The following is a 22236-nucleotide window of genomic DNA, read 5'->3' as shown; positions in this document are numbered from 1 at the left end:
TGAACTATTCAGAACAGCAGACCAATCCAAAAGTTAATAGGTTGAAAATTAAACTTAAGCTTTATGGCAATGCATACTTAAAATTTCTTAAGTGGAAATTGATGAAAAATTTTCAATTATTATTTTCAATTATTGGAAAAGCAAACTAAATGCAGTGTGTAGTAAAATTGAAGTGAGTAAAAATACAAACTATTTGTAGCTGATATTAATTGAAATTCGAAAAATCAGTTTGATTATTTCTCCTCATTTTTTTTTTTCAAATAAAATAGCTGAAATTTAGCTAAAATTCCAATTAGAAAGACAATATTACAATAAAAATTATTGCTGGCAAAAAAATTTATTTATATTTGCATTGTATGATAAAATTGATAGATAAACAAAAGTTTCACACCGAACATTTTTATTCAACAATCAACATGACATTCAGCACAATTATTCACATACTTATAATTATGAACAATTACTTATATTTTCTTTGGTAATGTGAGTATTTTCAGTCAATGAGCACATAAATAAATTAAAAAAGAGTGTCGTTCTTGGCGGTCCTCTCAACAGTCGGGCATGAGTATCTGGTGCCCCTCCTGTTGGAAGCCACAGGCTCGGCCAGGGACATGGTTGTCTGTGAGTTCATTTGGTTTTGCTGGTTGGCGTCTGCCGAGAGCCAAGAAGCTGCAGTTAAATTTGGCCTATGCCTCTGGACGAATCTTTGATAGGACCTCTTCACCAAGTACTGGACCTAAAAAAGTAAAAAAAAAAATTAAAATTAAACTTCCTCCACTAAAATTTGAGCCTAAAAAGTTGTTAATACAAAAAAAAAAAAAAAAAATACTTCTTGGTATTAAATTCAAAATATTATTTTCTTACTTCTCCACTAAAGTAGCAGAAGCTGAGGGAAACAAAACACCCTTGTAGTCCGTCAAGCAAGTAGTCTGCCACGTTGTAAATCTGTATGAAGAGGCCGCTGCAGGACCCGCTGGGCGGTCGGTACATAGTTAAACACAGGTGGAGACCAAAGAGAGGCACCAGCACAAGAGTCGCTCTTACGGCTTTCCTGAAAATTTTTTAAAAAGCAAAATCAGGCTAATTATTTTGAAAGAATTATAGAAAATACTGCGAATATTTTTAAATAATTTCACGCATTTTGAAGCAAGCAACAAAACGCCAAAAGCAAAATACTCTACAAAGGAAAATGGAAATAAAAATAAAAGAAGTTATTTTTATGTTTATATTTCATTGTTGATTCCTACGCTTGAGCTAACAGAATTTTCCGAGCAACGAGCAGGAAAAAGGGATTTATAATTCAAATGAGGCAAACATGCTCTCCGACATCAAACATCAAAAGCGCGTTTTACTCCAAGCAACAATAATAGAAGTGCGGGCATCGTTTATGCAGCATGCGTGGCTTTCTTGCTAAGCGGGTTGCATTCTCAATAATCGCGGGGTACCTGTACTGGGAAGGCTCTTGGGCGTGGCGGGCGCGAAGTTTCAGCCACAGGACGCGGATGATGTCGATGAGGAAGAGGAAGTTGATGGCCAGCGAGAGGAGGCAGGGCGCGTAGAGGACCCAGTCGTAGTCCGGAAAGGACCAGCACTCGCTAACGTCCAGAGAGGGCACGTGGAAAATGATAGCGCCGAAATACGAGGCCACAACCACCACCGGCAAGCCTGAATTTTAAATTTCATGCAATGAACTAAATTCCAAAATGACAATTTGACACAAAATAAAATTTATGAATAACTTTTATAATCAAACGAGATTTTTCCAAAAAGTAAATTATTATGATGAATAACAAATTTCATTGTTATAAATCATAAAAGATCTGCCGATTTATCAGGTAGAAAAATTTGCAACTTCAAAATAAATAAAAAAGCTGGAGTTCTCTGAAGCAAAATTCCCGAGGCGAAATTGTTTTCATCGTTCATATTAATTTTGAGTTACGGTCTCGACAGAATTTCAAGTACATTATTGCTCACCCCATCCAATCAAGTAGAAAATCAGCAAGCTGGTCTCCTCAACAAAAGCGGCGGCGATCAGTCGGTGGAGGTAAAAGCCCTCGCAAAACATCCACATGTAATTGGAAACTCTGAAGTACTTAGTTACCATTATGAGCGTTTTGCAGAAGAGGCCGTCCTGAAAAAATATTATCTTTTATTAAAAGGAAAGAGAAATTTAGTGAAGAGTATATAATTTCAATTTAGAGCGACAAAGGTTGCGCTTAATATCAAAAAATTAGTAGCTTCTGCCCTTTTTGATAGAAAAATTTTAAAGCCGAACGAGGAGATTGTTCGTAAATTCACTTTTTGCAAACTTTAAATTTCCGTTGATTTGAGTGAGTGACCATGTAGTGAGCAGCTACGCACGGTAGCAAAATTTGAGAAAGTTTATTGCCCAAAACAATTTTCAACGTCAAGCAAATAATTAATGTGCGGCCCACGCTCGTTTCTCCACCTGAGCGCCTGTTGAAAATTAAATCTCGTCACGGCACTTCACTTTGAATTAAATTTTCACGCGTCTCTCGACGTGCAATTAAACTGCTGTTCACGTTTGAAGAACAGCGGCTGGCAAAATTCAGCAAATTCCGTTGGGGGGTCTTCAAAGGCGCAATTTACAGCCGCAACAAAACGGCGCTCCCCTTTGTGTTCACCACACGAGCGAGCGCTGGATTAAACGCGACCACCAGCGCTATCGTCTGAATTATTTATGAATCGCTAATGGACAGGTAAATTTATGCACACATCTATGAAAAATGAAGATATATTTTGACTCGGAAAGTATTCCAGATTTGGCCTTTTGCAAATTGACGAACAAAATATTTTTTTAAATGAGCGATTCACGATTCACATTGTTTATTTTTATAAAAAAAATCACAGAACAATAAATAAATATAAAAATTTAAAATTATTTAATGTTTTAATGTTTTAATTTCTATATTTTAATTTTAAAAACTAATATTAAACTTTGCTTTCTCCAAATATTGATCTCACTTAATTATTATTATTGCTTTTTATTTTTCGAAATTGTTACATCACATTGTTTACATTCAATCGTTGAGAACAATTTATTTGAAAAGAAAATGAATCTTCGGAAAAAATGGCACCACTTCTTAAATTTGCACCTAATTTTAGTTTATTACAATGTGCTATTTTGAGCTTCACTATTTACTTCTTGACATAAAATTAGTCGATAATCGGCGATCTGATATGTTCCATCAAGGTGTCAATTACTGATAAACTGACAGGGGCTCTCATTAGGCCGTTGCATTGTTACGCCGATCGAGTTTTAGGTCTTAATTGACAGCGTGGAAATGAAAACGGAGAAGCTGATTGGGAGCTAATTTTAGGTCAATGTGCATCCAGAAGTTCCGAAATTCAATTTACAAGAAAAGGCGCGCGTAGAGTTTTCAAGTTTTTGCTACCAAAATAAATGTAAATTTTATCCTCCTCGTTTGCTTTTAGGCGCTTTAGCGAGAAGAGAGTCATGAAAAAAAACGGCTTAGTTACTGAAACAACCCCGGAGCTTTTTACGGCCTAGACGAGACATTTTAAGGCAAACAAGTGGTGGTTCAGCGCGGAGGTGAACGTGCGGCGTATTATTCTGTGGAAGGATGAGGTTGGAGAGAAGAAAAAACGACGACGCTGTGGAAAACAAGAGCCACGGCGCTCGCGGCGTAAATGCGAGTCGTCAAGGAGAATTAAATCAGCAAAGAGCATCAGACGAAATTGTCCAATAAAGTGAAAGCGGAGCAAAAAGCGGAAGGAAAACTTTGAGGGAGGAAAAAGGCTGCTTTTCCTTTGCATTTTATTTATACTTCTTTTGAAGTCTCCTTAAAAAGAATTATTTCTTTTGGGAATGAAAAAACTGCCCTAGAAATATGATAAAACGTCAAAACGTTTTAAATATGAGAAAATTCTTGCACAAAATTGAATTGCTTGAAATGGGATCTTCAAAATAAGGTATTGATGCCACTTTTCGTTAGAATTATAACTTTAACTACGCATCTGTAGTTCAATACAGTTTGAAAATTTGGTGTTATAAAAGGTTTTAGGCTATATTATTAATTAATATTTATGGAGATGTTCATGAGGATAATGACAATATTTTGCGGTAAAAAAAGGCTCTGCTGACCTCTCGAAAAGTTGCAATGCAATTTAATAGTAAATTTTTCCCATAATTTCATTAAATTCAACTAGAAATTCTCGTTAAACAAGAAAATAACTTGAATTTTAATCAATAATTTGACGGCAGAAAAAAATTGTTACCAACAGAATGAATGCTTTGTTAATCAGGAAGCAAAAAAATCGGCAACAAATCAAAAAGAGGCTTGGGCAAAAACTCAGCTGGCAAATCCGCATGGGATGAAAATAAAGCGGAAAGGAACTGCTGAATTAATCTGCAGCAGTCCCTTGCTTTCTTGTTCCGCGTTTTCGTTGACCCTTTTTCGGTTAAACCCCCAGGGAAGGAGGACAGCTAGCCAGCAACTCAAACAACCCACCTTGCGCTCTACACACTCTGAAACCTGAAACACGCGCCGCGTGCAGAGAGAAAAGGGGTTGCCAAAGAACACGGCGATACAATATCCGTCGGAATTAACGCTCTTCCGCAAACAAAGTTGGGGATTGCTCCAGTGGTCGGGCGAAGGGAAATTGGAAAATGGTGAACAAATATAGGGGCTTGTCATGAAAAACGATAAGAGTATGTATAGTGAAAATTGATAATATTAAAATGACACGTTGAGATTTTTTAGAAAACGAAAAATACGTAGTTTCAATTATTAACTTTTGTTTTTTCTTCTTCTTGATATATAAAAAAAATGCTCTGCAGCCCCCCCAAACAAATTTAAAAAAAATTATCAATAGCTCCTTTTCCTTGAATATGCAAAATTAAAAAAAAAAGTTATAATATAAATATGTAGAGCTATGAACGTAATACACACATAAAAAGGGGATAGTATAATTTTGAGCAGATTTTCTATTTTAAGTTGCAAAAGAAATTTAATTTTTTTTTTTATTAAAATACTGAATTTTATAAGAGTGATCTGAAAAATTGAATAAATTCTTGGCCTGGGCCTGTTCTCTGGACAAACAAAAAGTTTATATTGATCTTCTATTTTGCCAAAAACTCCAGAGCCGTCTCACTCTGCCCCGTCACAGAGAGTCGGAATGTCTCGTTATGCAAGACGTCAACAATATCAGCCTGTCATGGACGGGAAAATGATAAGGCTGCGCCAAAAGCCCCTTCAGATTTGACATTTTGCTTTTACATAATGCACGTGTCCTATCTTGGATTCGCCGAACACCACTTTTAGTCGCACTGTATGTCATCGCATCAAATTTGATCCCCGAAAAATGGAAAAATAATACAAAAAACAGACATACCTTTGTAATAAGAGAGCCTTGCGTCGTCGCGGGGATGAGGAAGCTGCCTTTGAAGACGATCACCGCGATTGCGTTCAGCAGCAGCGACGTGAACAGGTGTCTATGCAAAGCGACCCTCGGCACTCTAAGCTGCCTGCAACGGATAAAAGAAGAGAAATTCAACCATACCTTTAAACGTGGATTGACAAAAAATTGACACCCAACAAGGAATTGAAGACAGTATGAAAAATAATGAGCATCAAATTCTAAGGATTTGCATAAATGTGTAAAAAAATCAAAAATTTATTTTTGTCATGTCATCAACGTTTATTTCAAATCTTGTCAACCAAGTAAATTTATTATTATTATTTAATCATTTATATTCTTATGACAAAAGCATTTTTGGATTTTTTTTAAATATAAAATAATCTTGATCTACACTTAAATATTTGCATTAGATAAAATTTTAATTATAAATTTAAAAATAAAAATTAATATAAAATTAGTTAGAATTTTTGTTACCTGTAGATGGAAAAAATCACTAGTGCTGGTACAAGGGCAACGACGCTCACCCCAAAGGCTGCCAAACTAATGTAGGCTCTGTTCTGGTGGCCTTGGACGGTGCTGCAGGTCGAGTAGTTGGTCCACTCTGCCCCAGTTTCTTGCGAGCGGAACCACGTCCCGTCTGATAAACACATCTTACTTGCTTGCACTGAAAATAGGAAATCAGTGATGAAACGAAATATTCAAAAGTTGGAAGGGAAGTTAGTTTTTGTGAATATATTTTTTGAATATAAAAATCAAATTCCAAATAAAAAATATCTCTGTTGCTTTATTTTCAGTACTTCTGAATAAATTACAAAAACGGTTGATAAAAAATCTAGGAATCAATAAATTATGTTGGTTTCGTGAAAAGTGCGCGTTGGGATTTAATATAAAGTAATTTTAATTTTTTTTTGTATTTTTTAAAATAGTTAAAAATATATAATTCACCAACTACAATTGCAGATTTACTATCTAAATTTTCTTCCTCAGTTTTAAAAATAATTAATTAAAGGTTTAAACAATAGTTTAGAATTGTATTAATCAATTGTATTAAATATTCTACTCACTACAAGAAGGTGGCTCGGAGGTGAGTGCGATGAAGGTAGGACAAGAATTATACTGCATGGTGGACGGTGTCGAGTCGCCCCAACACATCCAGCCATCCCATGTGCGCGGACACCACCCCGCAGCTGCAAAATTCAACCGCAAGGCCTTTTTGAACAATTTTATGTTATTAAGCAAGTGGAAAATTATGCGTGGATTTTGATTTGCCATCAAGGGAGACGTGCTTGGAGCAATTTCTCGGTGGCATCAAAGGATAATACGATGGAATTTATAATACAAATATCAAAGGCGGAACAACTCACGGGTGGTGGAGACGTTGGCCAGAATGGTGTCGCAGCAGATGCGCGCGTTGTTGCAGCACTCGAGCCACTTCTTCTTGGCCAACTCGCCGCTGAAAGTTTGCAGGAGAGGATTGGCGTCGTCACTGGCGTCGGCGAAGACCTGCGGAATGACGAGGAAAAAAGTGTGACTTTGTTTGTTTTTGAAGGAGAGAGGGTTATTGGTCCACTTCCTGGCTCAGAGTGCTCACCAGTCACAACAGCAAGGGAGAAGATGTTACTTAGGCTTGAGAGTAATTAGGGCCAAATTTCATTAGAGCGACGACAGAAATCAACCAACGGGTCTTTCGCCGTCAGATATATTTGCCATGTTCTCTCCTGATAATTAATTTTTCTTATTGTCATCTAAATAATTTTTGTGTGAATATTTGATTGAATTCCATTAACAAATGAAAAATTGCAACACCAAATAACCAGAGCTAAAAAGAATAAAAATAATGATATTTTGTTTAAGTAAAATGAATTCAATCAAATTTTTAGTGCTACTTAATTGGTTAATCTAAATGATTGTTCTTTTCTTTAAGAGCCTTTGTCTTTCACAAGTAATTTCCAGTCCAACGATTTCATCAGAAAATTCGGTTTATTCCGCTTCTTTTCCTTTTAAAAGCCCTACGAAAGAGCAAGAAAGCTCTTCAAATGCGGTTTGATCGCTATCTTTAAAAATAATGGCAGAGAGGAAATGAGATTTGGAGCTTCTTGAAGACATTACCAGCACCGGCGCGCTTTTCCAACTTTGCGAACGTCAATTACATTGCGGTGCTCTTCGGTGTGTTTAAATTAGATTTGTAATAAAGTCTACAGTCAATTACATTTTTATTATTATAATGATGATAAAAGCAAACTTGAAAGGGTTTCAAAAGCAGCTGCGTTTTTCTCGTGATTCAATTAATAATTCCTCTGCTTCGCGTAATGAAGAAACTCGCCCTCAAGCAAGAGCGGCTGCTTTTTATAAAGGGAACGATAAATCATGAAAAAGATAGGCAAATATGGTATTTCTGAGACAGAAAACTTTTTTTAGTTTAATTGATTTCGGCTGATGTTGATAAATAGTTCTACATTCAGCTTTTGTTGAAAAATAGTTCTTTTAATTTACTTATTTTAAATAATCATCAACTTTTTGCCATGTTGACATTTCATATAAATTCAAACGCAATTTGTACAACCCAAAAGGAAACCCTCGACTCACACTTTCATTGTGGCGCGGTGGCAACAGTTTGAGGACATTATTCTGGCCTGGGTGGAATTGCGGCCGGGCTGGTTCCCTGAAGGCGGCCGGCATCATGTATGTGTAGCACAGGGCGCAGGTGTGCAGTGCGAACAAGTGGGGCGGCAGAATCGCGTCCCTCGCCCTGCACACCCGCCGTACATTCTGCGTGGTCGCGCTGCCGTTATTTGATGACGACTCGCAGAAACTTTGCTGAACAATCAGAGCCGCGACCTGCGAACGGAAACAAGGTTTTAATTAAAACACCTCTTCACTCTGCCTTAATTAAAATGGATACAAACGGGGGATTGTGCGCAAGAATTACGTTGCAATTATTTAGACTGAACGAATCCGGGGTGTCTAGGCTAATTAAGTTAGCACCCTCTCTAACTCTCATACGGAAATCTCAGGATTAAATTACTGCAAAAAAATCTCTTTTGTGAGTTGAATTCCAAACCTCACGTTTCGTGCGTAATGAGATAGCGCACAAGGAATAAGCTTAATTGATAAGCTAGAATTGATTTAATTTTGTTTGTAAGTAAGAAAGTGTGATTTTTTAATATCTCTATAAACTTCTTTTTTTTTTACTGCATGCAAAATTAAATTTTTCATCCGAAACAAAATTTGGTTGGTTTTACCGATTCTCCTCCGAGTTCAAGGAAAGAAAATTACTTATTCTTTGATGTTTAAAATTTTGCAATATCTTTGAAAATTGATTTGAACTCTGTATTTTATCTTGCTCCAAGCGAAATTTAGAACATAAAGAGCCTTTCAAACTCAAACTTTTCTCATCAGAAGCCTGTAAAATATTTTTAGCATGAACCAGGCAACTCTTAACAAGATTAGATTTTCACTGGCAGAAACTTTCTCCTCAAATCACAAATTAATTGAATTCATTCTCTATAATGCTTGATCGAACAAACGGCGGCTGTTTATTGTTTTGTTCATTAAAGCTGCGATATTCTGAGACAGAAATTTGCAAAAACAATAATTTCTCAGGCGCTTGATAGTTTACCCAATTTACTCATGCGCCTGTAAAATTATAAAAAAGTAAGTTCGGATGGAAAAAAAATCATCACTTTATGCACAAAAGGCAAAGTTAGCAACTTCTGCAAATAATGGTCATGGTGAGGCGTTGAAATTGGAATAAATTATTCTACATCAGCAAGAGTATCAATTGCCTGATTAAGATTCAAGCCGCGCGGTGAACCATTAAGACGAATGAAGTGCTCTCCTTGTTATACGTGAGAGTCCGGATTGTTTGCCCTTTGATCTGTTTGTCTTGCTGAGTGAAATTTCCAGAGAGCGCAATTTCCAAGTCTGCACTGCGAAAACTTTTCTGCTGGATGTTGGAAAATAAAAACTCCTTGAAAAATTATAACCATGACTTCAGAATTCCCACGATGCGCTCAAAGCACATCGTTTCGCAAAAGATTTATAATAATAAAAGGAACGCGACTGGGTTTCAAAGGATATTATTTGAAAAGTTTTCCTTGGATGCGAAATACAGCGGCTCTTTGAAAACGGCGTTTGAGAACAAAGGCCAAATTATTTTTCAAAGTTGAAAGAAAAAAGCCTTAGGTAATTTATTTACTAATTGGAATTCATTGATTTGAGGTCAAATAAGTTTTACAGTATTAATTACTCAAAGCTCATGCAATTCGTTTAGGTGGAACTTTTTCACCAGGAGCGGAACAAACCAGTACCAACCATGGAAAACCAATTCAAAAATATCTGCTTCACATATATATTTCAAGAAAATTTAAGTTTAAGGAAATACTTTTTTTCTTGAAATATATTTTAAGGTTCTGGTTTATTATAAAAATTAAAAGTGTTTAATTTCAGAGTCGTTTGCATAACAAACTTTATAAAGCTAATGCCCAACATTAACCAAGCTAATACTGTGTTGAGTAATTAGCGTCGGGCCCGGACCCATAATCTGCAAAACTTGGCGGTGCATTAGCATACCTGTCATGGGCAAATGCGAGCAGCGCTGGACCACAAACGGCGGAAATGCAAAGTCATCAAGGGGATCGGTTTCGCCACACAATTAGAGGGTGGCGCCGACCGGAAAATTGGCCGCGATGTGCGCTCGCTCTTGCGGTCAAAGCACGGCAGAGTTGGATTGTTTTGTTCAATATAATGGAAATGAACCCCGCCGGGGACTTTCATTTCAATCGCCCGTGGGTTATTATTATTTTCTGCTCGGCAAATATGGCCACGATTTTAATCCCGACCGAGTTTCACGCCTGATAATTGTTTTCGCTCTGCCGCACTTTACTTTAACCCTTTGTTTTGTTGCGTCTTGAGATGTGGGTTCGACAGAGCAGGGTGCAAAATAACTTTTTGCAATTTGGAGTGAAAGCTGACAAAGCCTCTATTGTGCTCTGTTGCACACGCATTAAAGAATACGCGAGCAAAGTTTGATAAGTTTTAGCAGAGGAAAATGCATGAATATTTTCTTAATTGCTTTCTCTTGTCGTTCTGCTCTGTTAAACCTGAATCGTGTATTGTTCCTTGATTTAAATTCATCTGAAATGATTTTTAATGCCGAATAATGAATTGTGAAAATTTAAATTTATTTGAAAGAACTTTTAGAACTGTGAAAAATTTTATTTTCCAAAAAAAGACAATTTTTTAGACTCAAATTTTAAATGAAGTGATTAATTTTATAAAAAGGATAAGTCAATTTTTTAATTCCATTAATTGCGAGATAAAAGGGGTTTTCAAATAATTCTTTTGGTTCAAAATTTATTATGGCACTGATTTTTTATTTTTCATTTATTTCTAAAAACGTCTTCCCAAAAATTTGCGAGCAATAAATTTTTCCCATCAAACTTGTTGAGGAAATCAACAAACCGACGCACGTCATAACAAAATTCCAAAGTTCGCCCACACGTCGTGGCAGATTAATTTGATTCGCTACCGACCTCAGAAGCCGAAGGCTCGCGTGCAGCCATAACAGAAGTGAGAAATGATAAATTGAACTCACCAACCAGATGATAGCCATCAAGCCCATTCTGCAAAGTGCCACGCTCAGCAGCCGCAACCAGCGTTTTCTATTTCTCCTACTCTCTCGGCTCAACTTAAAATTGGCCTTGTCGTTTCAGCACGCGCGAATTCTCTTTTAAAATTACGACACGTCCAAACTCGATTCTCCAGTCCCTGGAGACAAAAGACACTGATTTAAAATTCCTACCTGGATGCCGCACACGCCGCTTTCTTTCTCGCTCCCTATTTAATTATCGCTGCGGAAATGGAAAAACAAAGAAAACTCTCGTGTGCAGGAGAAGAGACTTGATTTCGGTCTGTCGGGACTTTGAATTGCAAATTTACACAGAGAAAGAAGAACCAAATTTAGTCAGGTGTATTCAGACTTTCAATTTCGTTAGCAAACAAAATATTTCAATTCATATTCTATTTGATCTAAATATTGAATTTAACATTTATGTATTGTAAACCTATTAATTATTTTTTTAGTCTCAAAAAGCCCAAAATTAAATCGGAATTGAAACAAACTAAATTCAGCAGACTAAATCCTGATGCCAAACTTTCAACTAAAAATATAATGACAGCATCCGTATCCGCAGAGAAACTTTCTTTGGTGGAAAAACAGCTTGACTTGGCAGTGATATATTATTGACAATCCTTTGTGCTGAGAGTCTGGGTCCTGTGCTCGGGAAGAGCTTCGTATTTTGCTCTCGGTATTTTCGCGAACGTTCGGTGCAGACCAAAGTTATCATTAGAACAAAGGTAAACTTTTGGGAGCGAAACTACTGTTTGCAAACGCTTTGCAGGTCTGCGGACAAAAGGTGTGCGTTTGGAATAAACTATTGTGTTGGAGCGAAATTTAATTACTTCAACCTCATAAGGTATAATCGCTGGTGGTCGTTAGCACCTATTGCAAATGACAGCTTTTTACTCCGAGTAAAATTGAATTGATGAGAGACTCGACGTGTAAAGGAGATTAAAAACGGCATTGCATTTGTACGACCGGAGTTATAGCTCGCTTTGAATGCCGGGTGAAGGTGAATTTTAATGGTTGGTATTCGACAGAAAAAAATTCCATGGTTTAGAGAAATTATAAACTAGGAGCAACGTTTTCTACGCAATATAACGATCCGCGACTGGAAACATGGAATCTCTCTTGGTACATACACGATGTTTGTGCGATGAGGTCAAAGTGTGATGCGAATGCAAAGTAGTCGCAAGTCACATCTTCTTTCCCAAAAGACACCACGATAGATGCGGGCTTTCGGTGAACAAACTACTCAAAGCGTGTGTTTTGACACGGCCGGTTAATTAGCAAGGCAAATAAATAGAGGACGGTGTGCTTGGCGAGAGACGGCCAGGTTTTCACGCTCTTCGTAAATATTTGGACAGTCCCAGGACAGACAAGAGGCGCCGTCGACGCATGCAGGGTATTGTTAACAAAACGCTTTTGGTACGATCATTGGCAACAGAATATTCATTGACAATGGGATCGATAACAATCAACTTCACCAATGGTTGAATGGAATAAATAAGTATTTTTTATTATTTCCTTAAATTTATTGCTTTGCATAAAAAAAGCACTTCGAAAATAGATCTTTTATTGATTCTAAGTATATTATTTTTATTGAGACTACGTGCGAATTTATCAAGAACGGATAATTTAAATCAAAGTATATTTCATTTTATTTTAATTCCATCAATTTCCTAAGAATTAAAAAAAAATCACTAAAAATAACTTTTCCTACCGCTTTATGCATACAAGAGATTTTACTTGACATTTTCAACATATATTTGTATAAAAAAAATCAACTCCGTTAGGGAAAACAGATTTTTTCCATGATCTTCCAGCATACTGCTTTTTCAATTTTGAATAAGATCAGTAGATTTATGTAATTTAGTAATATTGAATTCTCAGTGCTTTAGGAAATTCAATTCCACATTTTTTTCTATGAAAAGAAAATTATTAATATTCCTGCTTATGTTTATACATTGTTACAATCACATTGTTTACATTCAATTATTGGAAAACAAATTGTTTGGAAGAAAAGGCATTATTTGTTTGACAAAAAGCACCACGACTAGCATTCATGGACATAACTAAAAATACCTAGATCGAAAAGACTCCATACGCCCTACTTATTGACATGTGAATATAAATAATCTGCGTGTTATGAATAATTGGCACAGAGTTCATTGTTTTCGTTTTTAGCTTAAATTTAGATTGATCGATTCACCTTAGTTATTGAGTTATGGTTATTTGTGGCCACGCCAGGACAATGAGACTTATTGGAATTTTTACTAGGCCCAATCTATTTTGATTCCATGCATTCATCAATCCTTCTGAATTTGAGAACTTTTTTTGAAACCTATTTTTATTAATAATTATTATTAGCCACAAAGCTTTATTGCGGATTGAATAATAAAATTATTCTCTGTCACAGGAAAACTTTTACGTTTTATAAAATTTATTCATTTAATTGTAAGATGGAAATCTAACACATTATGAATTTTGAACTAGGACGTTCTTTCAGTACGAACGCATTTTGTATTATTTCATTCCACTGCTCTGATCTCATTTTTATTTACGTTTCATGTAAACATTATTTTTTTTTAATATCAGGTCACAGAATTATTATTGAGATCAAAACACGTTGGCAATGAGTTGCAAATACGCAATTTATATACGCGTGCGTGTGCACCGGGTTGTTTGCGCCTGGGAGAGAGATGACGAGGCCGTAAATAATCAATCAGCCTCGGCAGAGATGATCTCGCGTGTGGTGATGCTCAAGAGCTGTCTGTCTGTGTGCGAATAAGCGCTTTGTCCGTCTGCCCGCGTGCAATGTTTGTCCTGAGGCTTCATCTTTCACGCGCCGGAAAAAAAACGACGCGGCGCCGAATTAGTGTTGTGTTTTCACGCTCGAGTTTAGTAAATATTGATTTTGATTCGGAGCAGAGGAAGAGTGAAAGCGCTCTTTTTAGGAGGAAATAGATTTACGTATATTTTTTGCAGGTCGGATAAAAGTGAATTTTATAAAGTTCTTGTTAAGAATCGATCAGTGGATTTACCAATTGACAACGCAGAAGCTAAATAACTTTAACAATAAACAAATCTCAAAATCAATCGAGGAAAAGCCAACTTTAAATTCAAATCCCCATGAATGTATGGCTTTTGTTGTCGTCATTTATCCCATATTAAAAATGAACCGAACATGGTAAAAATTATACTCCTCTTGAAGATGAAAACTCTAATTCAAAGACTGTTTTCAATAAAAACTCTATTTTTATTTTAATGAATTTTTCTCTGTAGCTTATTTTTATAGCTTCAAAATCGTAGTAAAATTAATTATATTTATTTTAATCAATATTTTGAGTTTTTTCTTCCTAAAAATATTATCTCAACATAACGTCATATTCCTTAATTACAAATTATACTCAGGCGTTATGTACATTTATTAGTCAATTACATAAGCACGCTCTAATGGTTAATCTCATTTGCAAATCTACACCCAACACATCAGCTAATTACACCGAGTTTACAGCCCGACCTGGCGGAACGCGGTCGTCTCGCGTTTCTAATTGAATTGAAATCAAACGCGACTCATCTCTCGCAACTGTATAATTTGCACGTCTGAAATTCCACTCGCAACGATTTTCCGATGGGAATTCATGCGAGTGCGTTGTTTGATTTGTGCCGACCAATTTTAATCAAATAAGCACGTCTCTTGCAATGCACCGCGGTATATTTTCTCAAGCGCGCCGCGCGTCTCCTAAATATGTAATCACCCCGCGACTGGCTCGTAAATTATCCGTCGCAGCGAAATTACGAATGCATCAAGCGGGCCCCTATGTACGTGAGAGGGTTTCTCGCGCGGGTGTGGCTGAGAAACGTCAACACGTCGGCCTTCCTTTTCCAAAGTGCGGTGTTAAGTGATCTTGGCCAGGAGCACCACCGAACTGGCCCTCGAAGGCACACGCGGCTCTTCCCCGAAATTGTGAAAAAAGAAGAAGGGCCTTCTCGACCACTCCGTCTTCTTTTCCGCGACTGACACGCGGCCAAACGTTTTGCTTGCGAGAAGATGTAGAAAAAGTAAGCAGGGGAAAGAGCGAGACACAGTCCTGCCGCTTCCTGTTTACTAAATATTATATCGACACATACATCAAAGTGAAATACAAACTGCACCGGTGAATTGAGAAATCAAACATGTATAGGATAGAATATCTGGAAATTTTTAATAATTATTTCGTGTATTTTGAAACTGAGAGGAATTTTTTTAAAAAATAATTAGAAATGACTTTAAATGCCAATGTTTTGTAATTAAAATTTCATCTTTCTATTTGAAAAAAAAATCCTAAAAATATTTCATTTTTATTGGCCCTTTTTAAATTTATTCTTGAATTTATGTCCTCATTTAAAAAAAAAATAAATTATTTCATTTGCCCTATTCATGTAAATTTGGGTAAATAGAATTGTTTCTATAATTCTCTAATTAAAATAAATTTCACCAACTAAAAACCAGATTATAAAATTTTAGTGCCCGCATTTATTACTAAAAGTACCCATTTCCGGCAAAAAATCACATAACACTGTAAAAATATAGAGTGCCATCCACTAAGCTCTTTTATTTGTTGTTTTTCCGCACACAATTTTTTGCCACGTCCATTTTACTGAAATTTTTTTTGCCATCATCTTGTTGTCTCAGTTTTCTGCTTATTTTCAGTGGCATAAAAAGTTTTCGCCCATAGTTGCAAAGTTCGTAAAAGGTATTAATTAATTATTTGAGCGCAACTTCTGACCTTTAGAAAATACAAGAATTGCTTCAATAAGCAAAGCCAGCCAAGTTCAACATCTCTATATCCCAGCATTGAATATTTTAGTGTGATTCACTATTCATGATTCGGCTGACTTTGAGTGAAAGACAGAGTTCAAGTTGTGCCGACGGCAACAATTAGAAAGTTTAGATAGTTGATTGAAATCATAAAAACGAGCAAAGTTACAGATTACTTTTCTGCAGAAATAAGTTTTGAGAACGCAAATTATTATTATCAGATTTTTTTTCGGAATGGGTTAAATTATTGGATTAATTAAAAACGTCAATGAATAATTTTTTTGAAAGAACGTTCAATAATAATAAATTGATTGTTGTTATTACTGTTTATCATAAATATTTAGCTTTCTATATTAACTATACGTATAATCTAGGGAAAAAAACACCAAAATGGAAATTAATAATATTATCAAATTCTGAGACATAAATCATGGTGCTTGACATAATTGTATTTTAAAATGACAGAGGAAAAAATGGTTGGAGAGGGGAGAAAAATGAATTTGCCATAACTCCTTTCTCCTCACCCCACTGCCCTGGAAAGAATTGTGAAATGACGTCATCCCGCCTAATGAAACAAATCACAATCACTGCCCAGTTGTGTTGTTGTTTGTGTCGTGAAAACATGTTGTGTTGCTTTCGCGCCTTTTTGACTTTGCCGTTTGTTGGCCGAAATTTCGCGAAATTTTTGCCTTGAACTGACTGATTACAACTTTAAGTGAAACTACAACATGTTGAATCTCATCAGAGACCTTCTTTCAACACCTCAGAGGTACAAAAGTACATTTTTTTTCTTTTGAAACATTCGTTCACAATGTGTAACGACTCGAAAAATAAAAATGGAATGATGTTTGACGTGTCTACATTTTGATTTGTTTCATGCCACCAGATTTAATTTTTCTGTTGTTTTTTCCAGGAATCTTTGACCGTTCCCGCCAGGTAAGAATTGGAATTGAAGGATTTCTTGATAAATGCATTATTTATGGACGAATTTTGCAAGCTCGTTCCAGTAAATTTCATTAAAACTTATCTGCGTTTCAACATTCGTGTGGAAATTATGCAGCTTTATTATGAATCTGAAACGTTTGATAAAAACTAGTTATAAAAGTTTCCTCTTTTGTGCTTGAACAGGAGAAATTTTAATTAAACTCGACGAGCAAAATGAAAGACAAACACAAGAAACTCCGGCAATCAGACTAACTGGGGGTTGAAATCCATTTACGCCGGAGATTACAACAAAGGTCGAGAATACTTTTGAGCCACAGAGACCGCTTGATTTTTCCATTGTGCTCGGGAATATTCAATTTTCCTGTCGCCATTTTAATCGAAGGTACCGAGCTTTTGTATTGGAAAATCTGTTCGATATTCATCGAATTTTTCCATCAGTAAAAAAAATGCAGATGTGAATTCCAGCCAGTTGTGAAATAACATTACTCATTAGCCAGGAGCTGTGGAAATTTAATTTTGAACGGAATAAATTTCGAACCAGATATATCGCCAGGCAAAAAAGTGTTTCAGCAAAATTTAGTCCAGGTGTGTTTGTTATTTCGGTCATGGTATTGATTTAGTCTGGCAGAAATTTGTTCTCAACGCAAGTGCGTTTGCTTTTTTTCATTTTTGTGCGTTGGTTCAAGTGATTTTTATTTGGGAGCATTATTTGCCGCGAAACAATTCAGCCTGAATTGAAAAGGGCACTTCACGGAAGAGGGAGGGTGAAGGGGACAGAGCAGAACAAAAGAGATCAAATCTGTGATTCACCAATATTTTGACGTTTTAGGCTAGAATTTTGATTTTGACAGAAACCGAAAAAATTAATATCAGTCGAACCAAAAGGTTTTTAAAACGACAAATATAAAAAATAGGTTATATTTATTATATACTCATTTAAAGAATAAATCATAGCAAATGGAGATTCTCTCAAAAAATTATCTGTTAAAGTTCAGATTTAAAGTTCTTTATGAAGTTATAAATTTGAAAGTAAGAGCATATACAAAGCCTTTTGAAAAAGCCCTTTTCAATGTAAATAAGTATTTACAATAATGTAGCATCAAAATATTCAATTCAGAACTTAATCTTTTGAAAAAGTGATTAAACAAGATTGAGAATATTTTCAGTAAGATTTTGCTTTATGGAAATTTTATAAAATGTGTTCATTGTTTACAGCATTTTCAATAAAAAAAAATAAAAATTCTAATTTAAGACATATAATAAAATTATCTTACAATTAATTTATTGACAAAAAACGAAAAAAGCTCTTTTCGTCTCTAGACAAAATTCAAGAAATGTGAACTATACAAATCAATTAGATCGATACGGTTCTACTATAAAGAAATTAAATTTTGCACATTTATAAACAATTATTGAAAAAATGAAAATTATAAATTATTTTTTAACATTATGTTTTCCAGTTAATTAACGCTATATTTCCATAATTTTTAGATAAACATTTTGTTACAATTTCAAAAATATATTTCTTAGCATTTCACCACTATAATTGATAATTTTTTTTAGCGCTAGAAGTCTTTTCTTGGAATTCAGGCTTGGTTAGTTTTAATTGGAAGCCAAATTGAAACAACGTGATTCTTTTGAAAGAAGTGGTTAGTGAGCAAGCGAGAATGCGATGCGCGAATATTGCGCTGGAGCACCCTTCAGCGTTTTTCTCAATCAGTCGTCAATCTGCTCCGAAAATAGCCTGTGAAATTCCACCAGATGTACCAAAGAGAAAGAAAGAAAGAATCCAGTGGCTTTGAGCAGCCCAAGGGCTTGTTGCCCTCGTAATGAGTCTGACAAAGGGATTTTTCGGCATTTACCTTTGACCTACACGGGCCTGCAATCGGATTTCTCCAATTACCCACTGATGTGGAAAGAAAAAGGCGTTTTTAGCCGCGAATCGATCGAGCGGAAAATTTTTCGGCGCAAATTGCAAATTACAAACGCTAAAGATTTTCCGGTCGCGAAATTTCGATCAAAGTGGCGGAAATAATTGCTTCGCCTTACATTCGCGGGCTAGGCATCTCGCCTGGCACCACGTACCTGCGGGTTGCATAGCCCGCCCAAGAACAGAAAACTCGCTTGAAAACTATTTTGAACTGGCAAGATAGCAGGAAAAGTTTTTTGAATGCGGGCCCTCGAGGAAGAACTCGACCTGACAAGAACTGCTTTGTGACTTTTTTTCGCATTTTTCTTTTGAGAAAAACGGTTTACAACGCTTCATTTGCATATATTTTAGATAGGGATAAGAAGTCTTGCTTTTTGCGACGAAACAAAATTAATTTCCTCTTCAGCTAAGTTTTTGCTACGCATTTATTTGACAGAAATGTATTATATTGGTCGCCTGTCTGATATGATAGATTATTCTCTGCTGTTAATAAATTTTCCCCCAATCGAATTTCAATTTTTCATGCGTGCCAATGAATGTAATATTATTGATATACACTTAAGATGATTGATTAGAGTAAAATAATTTAAACACTTTAACTTTTTTACAAAAGAGGATTAGTGGAGTTACAGACTAAATTTCTTTATTTTTCCTTTATTATCGATTTAAAAGACTTAAAAATTCATTTTACAGTAATGCTCATTGTTAATCTTATGAATGAACAATAAGATAAGATACATTACACTGTAGTATGAAGATGGCCCTCTGATTGGCACATAGATTAAGTGTCATTTTAAAATAGAGGCAAATATTGGTGATTCTTGGACCACAATTGACAATTTTAACCATCATCGTTGTAAATATTTGATTTTAATATACCAATAAAGGTTATAAAACTTTTCATTGGCAAACTGCAATCTTTCTACCCTTTTTTAAGTAAAAAATTTTGCTCATTGATTATTGTAGCTAACAATATTTACTCGCATTTTTTTTTTTTTATAAAACTTTTGTTGTTTTTGATTAATTGATAATTGTTTTATTACTTATATTTATGGCATCTAAATATTTACAAACTTCGTTAATTAATGACCACAAATTTCCATTTATAAGTAAACAAACAAAATGATGGAATAAGCAAAACCACCGTGTATCTAATTAACACGCGCCGCTTCCAATCAACTTGGATAATTTGTTCGCGCAACAGGCGGTTAATTATGTATGAAATTCGCCCGTTTCCTCCCCTGCTCCGACTTTGTTTAACTGGGGTGGTCGTTGCGAAATCATCTCAATTTGGGGCCAGTGTACGTTGAAGGCGGATTTTAACGTTTCACAGCAGAGAAATTTCGCGTGAGCCAACGATCGACTGCTGCCAATAAAAGTGGAAGTCCAGCAGTAACTTTGTTTGCGGACGTCACACATGCTTTATTGGGCGCGTCGAAATTGAGGCGTGAAACGAAATGAAATTTCGTCCCCGGGGGATGCGTGTTTGCAGCAAAATTAGAGTTCGTGGTTGAATTTCGACGCCCAATGATTACTTTTTATGCTCGCCTGCCTTTGATATCAGAGTTGACGGTTAATTACATCCGGCAGAAGAGTGACAGTTCAGTTTAAAAGTGTCAATATAAATTTTTGTTCAATATTTTCTAATTATTTTTTATTTAAAATAAGTATTTCTTGCAATCCAATTTTGGTTTATTTTTATTTTTAGCAAATGTTTGTAGGTGTAATGTATAATGAATTCTGAAATTGAACCTTTGGTGTTAATTTCATCACTTTTGCTCATCCATGAAATATTTACTCGCCTCGTTTCACGCTCAATCTGTTTTTCAAAATCACCAAAATGGCACGTTCGTGCTATTTATTAATACTTGCTGACAGGGAAAGTTTGTGCACAGAATAAATTAGTTGAGATTTTCACTTTCTGCATGAAAACATATGAGCGTCGCCGGTTCCATTTGAACAAACTTGATTTGCCCAAATTGTTAAATATGGCCTTTTTGTGAAAAAGAAAAACCAAGGTGTATTTAATATTCGGGTCGCGTTTTGCACGGATGCAAGGAATACAATTTTGGGCTGATTTCTCAGAGCAGTTTTTTGATAAAAAAAAATGCGATAAATTATAAACAAAGAAATTTATTTTCCGCTCAACGCAATTTCCAACTTAGTAGTAATTTGCTAGGACGCCAAGCCAATGCTACCGAATTCCGTTCCCGTCCCAAACATAAAATCCAATTTGTAGCACAAAAAATTCTTATTCCTTGTAGAGTTTCTTCGCTTTACAAATTGAATTGAATTTGGCCCTTTGATGAAAAGTAAAAACGCGGGCTTCGCTTGTCATTCGTCATTCCATATTCAAAATTGAGCGAAAATTCCTTTCCAGATGAACGCTATGTTGCTCTTGAAGTTTAAATTTTCTTCCAAAGAGAGACAAATAATGACACTCGATACTTATTCAGTTTTTTATCAGAGAAGGATGCGAAATGAAATGTGAGTACAAAAGGCTTTGACGTATTGCATAATTATTCTCCCTGGGATTTCGCCTCACTTAATAGTGTTTACAAAACTAGAGGAGAGAGTTTGCAAAGCAATTACGGCAAAATTTACACTGAAACTAAATTTAGACCGCGCTTTTGTGTGGAAAGCGCACATTCCAAAATGAAACAATTTCCTGATGTAATTAAGTTTCCACAATTCAATTAAATAAATGTTATTATTTTGAAAGCAAAATTATCTATCTTTTGGAGTACATGAAATTTAAAGTTGTTCGAGTCCAAAAATAAACTTAGATTAAGTTGTCAGCGGCGGTGTAATCGAAGGAACAATTTGGGTGGGAAAAACGTGTCGCTCACTCACCAAGATGCATTTGAGAGGCATTAGTGGGCAAAGCGGTCCTAGTCTACTCGGCGACCGGATAGAGAGTGTGTTTGCATACGGCCGATCCACCCTGCACCCTAATGGAGACAAAATCCGCCTTCGCTCGCTCGCTTCGCCGTCGGAGAGCGGCCCAGAGCATGCGCTCGCTGCTGCGGGTCGCAGCCCGAGCAGGCACAAAGCCGCTCGGATTTCCTCTTTTTGATTTCGGTTTTTGTATTTTTTATATGTATGGCACTCTCTGTCAGTTCAATTCGAGAAAGGGTCCGAGCATTTCATATGGGACGGAATCGTAAAAGCACGCGGCACCCCTATTCAATTCCTCTTGATTGTTCGACGTCAAGAGCGCGGTCACACAGTTGACCACGGGATGAATACGAGACTCTCAAAAGGAGAGATGAAGTGGCCGGAGGTGGAACGGAATTGATGGAAATTTGGAATTTGAATGCAAATTGATAAAGACAATATGCATATAAATTGCAAACTACATTATTTTAAATCAGTGTAAGGTACTTATTTTTATCTAGAGACAATAATAATTTAGGAGGAAAACTGTAAATTAATTTATTTTCGTTTTTTAAAATAACGATTTTTTTGACCTTTAGCTTTTATTATTTAAATTTTTCTATTATTAAAAGTTAAATTCTTATTGATGGACCCTAA

General features: G+C 35.8%; 1 protein-coding gene across 3 annotated transcripts; it reads right to left on the bottom strand.

The window, feature by feature from the left end:
• Positions 1-397: 397 nt before the first annotated feature.
• LOC132192761 (calcitonin gene-related peptide type 1 receptor-like) lies at positions 398-21641 on the bottom strand. Of its 3 annotated transcripts, XM_059612859.1 has the most exons (11): positions 21556-21641; positions 11000-11172; positions 7990-8241; positions 6768-6906; positions 6468-6590; positions 5878-6067; positions 5377-5509; positions 1975-2131; positions 1446-1665; positions 865-1051; positions 398-736 (listed from the first exon to the last, which is right to left on the bottom strand). In XM_059612859.1, exons 2-11 carry the CDS (start codon positions 11024-11026, stop codon positions 518-520), a joined length of 1647 nt encoding a protein of 548 aa, XP_059468842.1. In that variant the 5' UTR covers positions 11027-11172; positions 21556-21641; the 3' UTR covers positions 398-517. The 3 variants fall into 3 exon arrangements, with proteins under 3 accessions (XP_059468842.1, XP_059468843.1, XP_059468844.1); XM_059612860.1 differs by lacking the exon at positions 11000-11172 and having other exon boundaries at positions 21556-21638; XM_059612861.1 differs by lacking the exons at positions 11000-11172; positions 21556-21641 and having other exon boundaries at positions 6468-6612; positions 7990-8176.
• Positions 21642-22236: the final 595 nt, after the last annotated feature.

This window comes from Neocloeon triangulifer, unplaced genomic scaffold, assembly GCF_031216515.1.
Source record: "Neocloeon triangulifer isolate White Clay Creek 2 clone unplaced genomic scaffold, ASM3121651v1 ptg000003l, whole genome shotgun sequence".
NCBI lineage: Eukaryota > Metazoa > Arthropoda > Insecta > Ephemeroptera > Baetidae > Neocloeon > Neocloeon triangulifer.
This window is presented reverse-complemented; position numbering and strand designations above follow the sequence as displayed.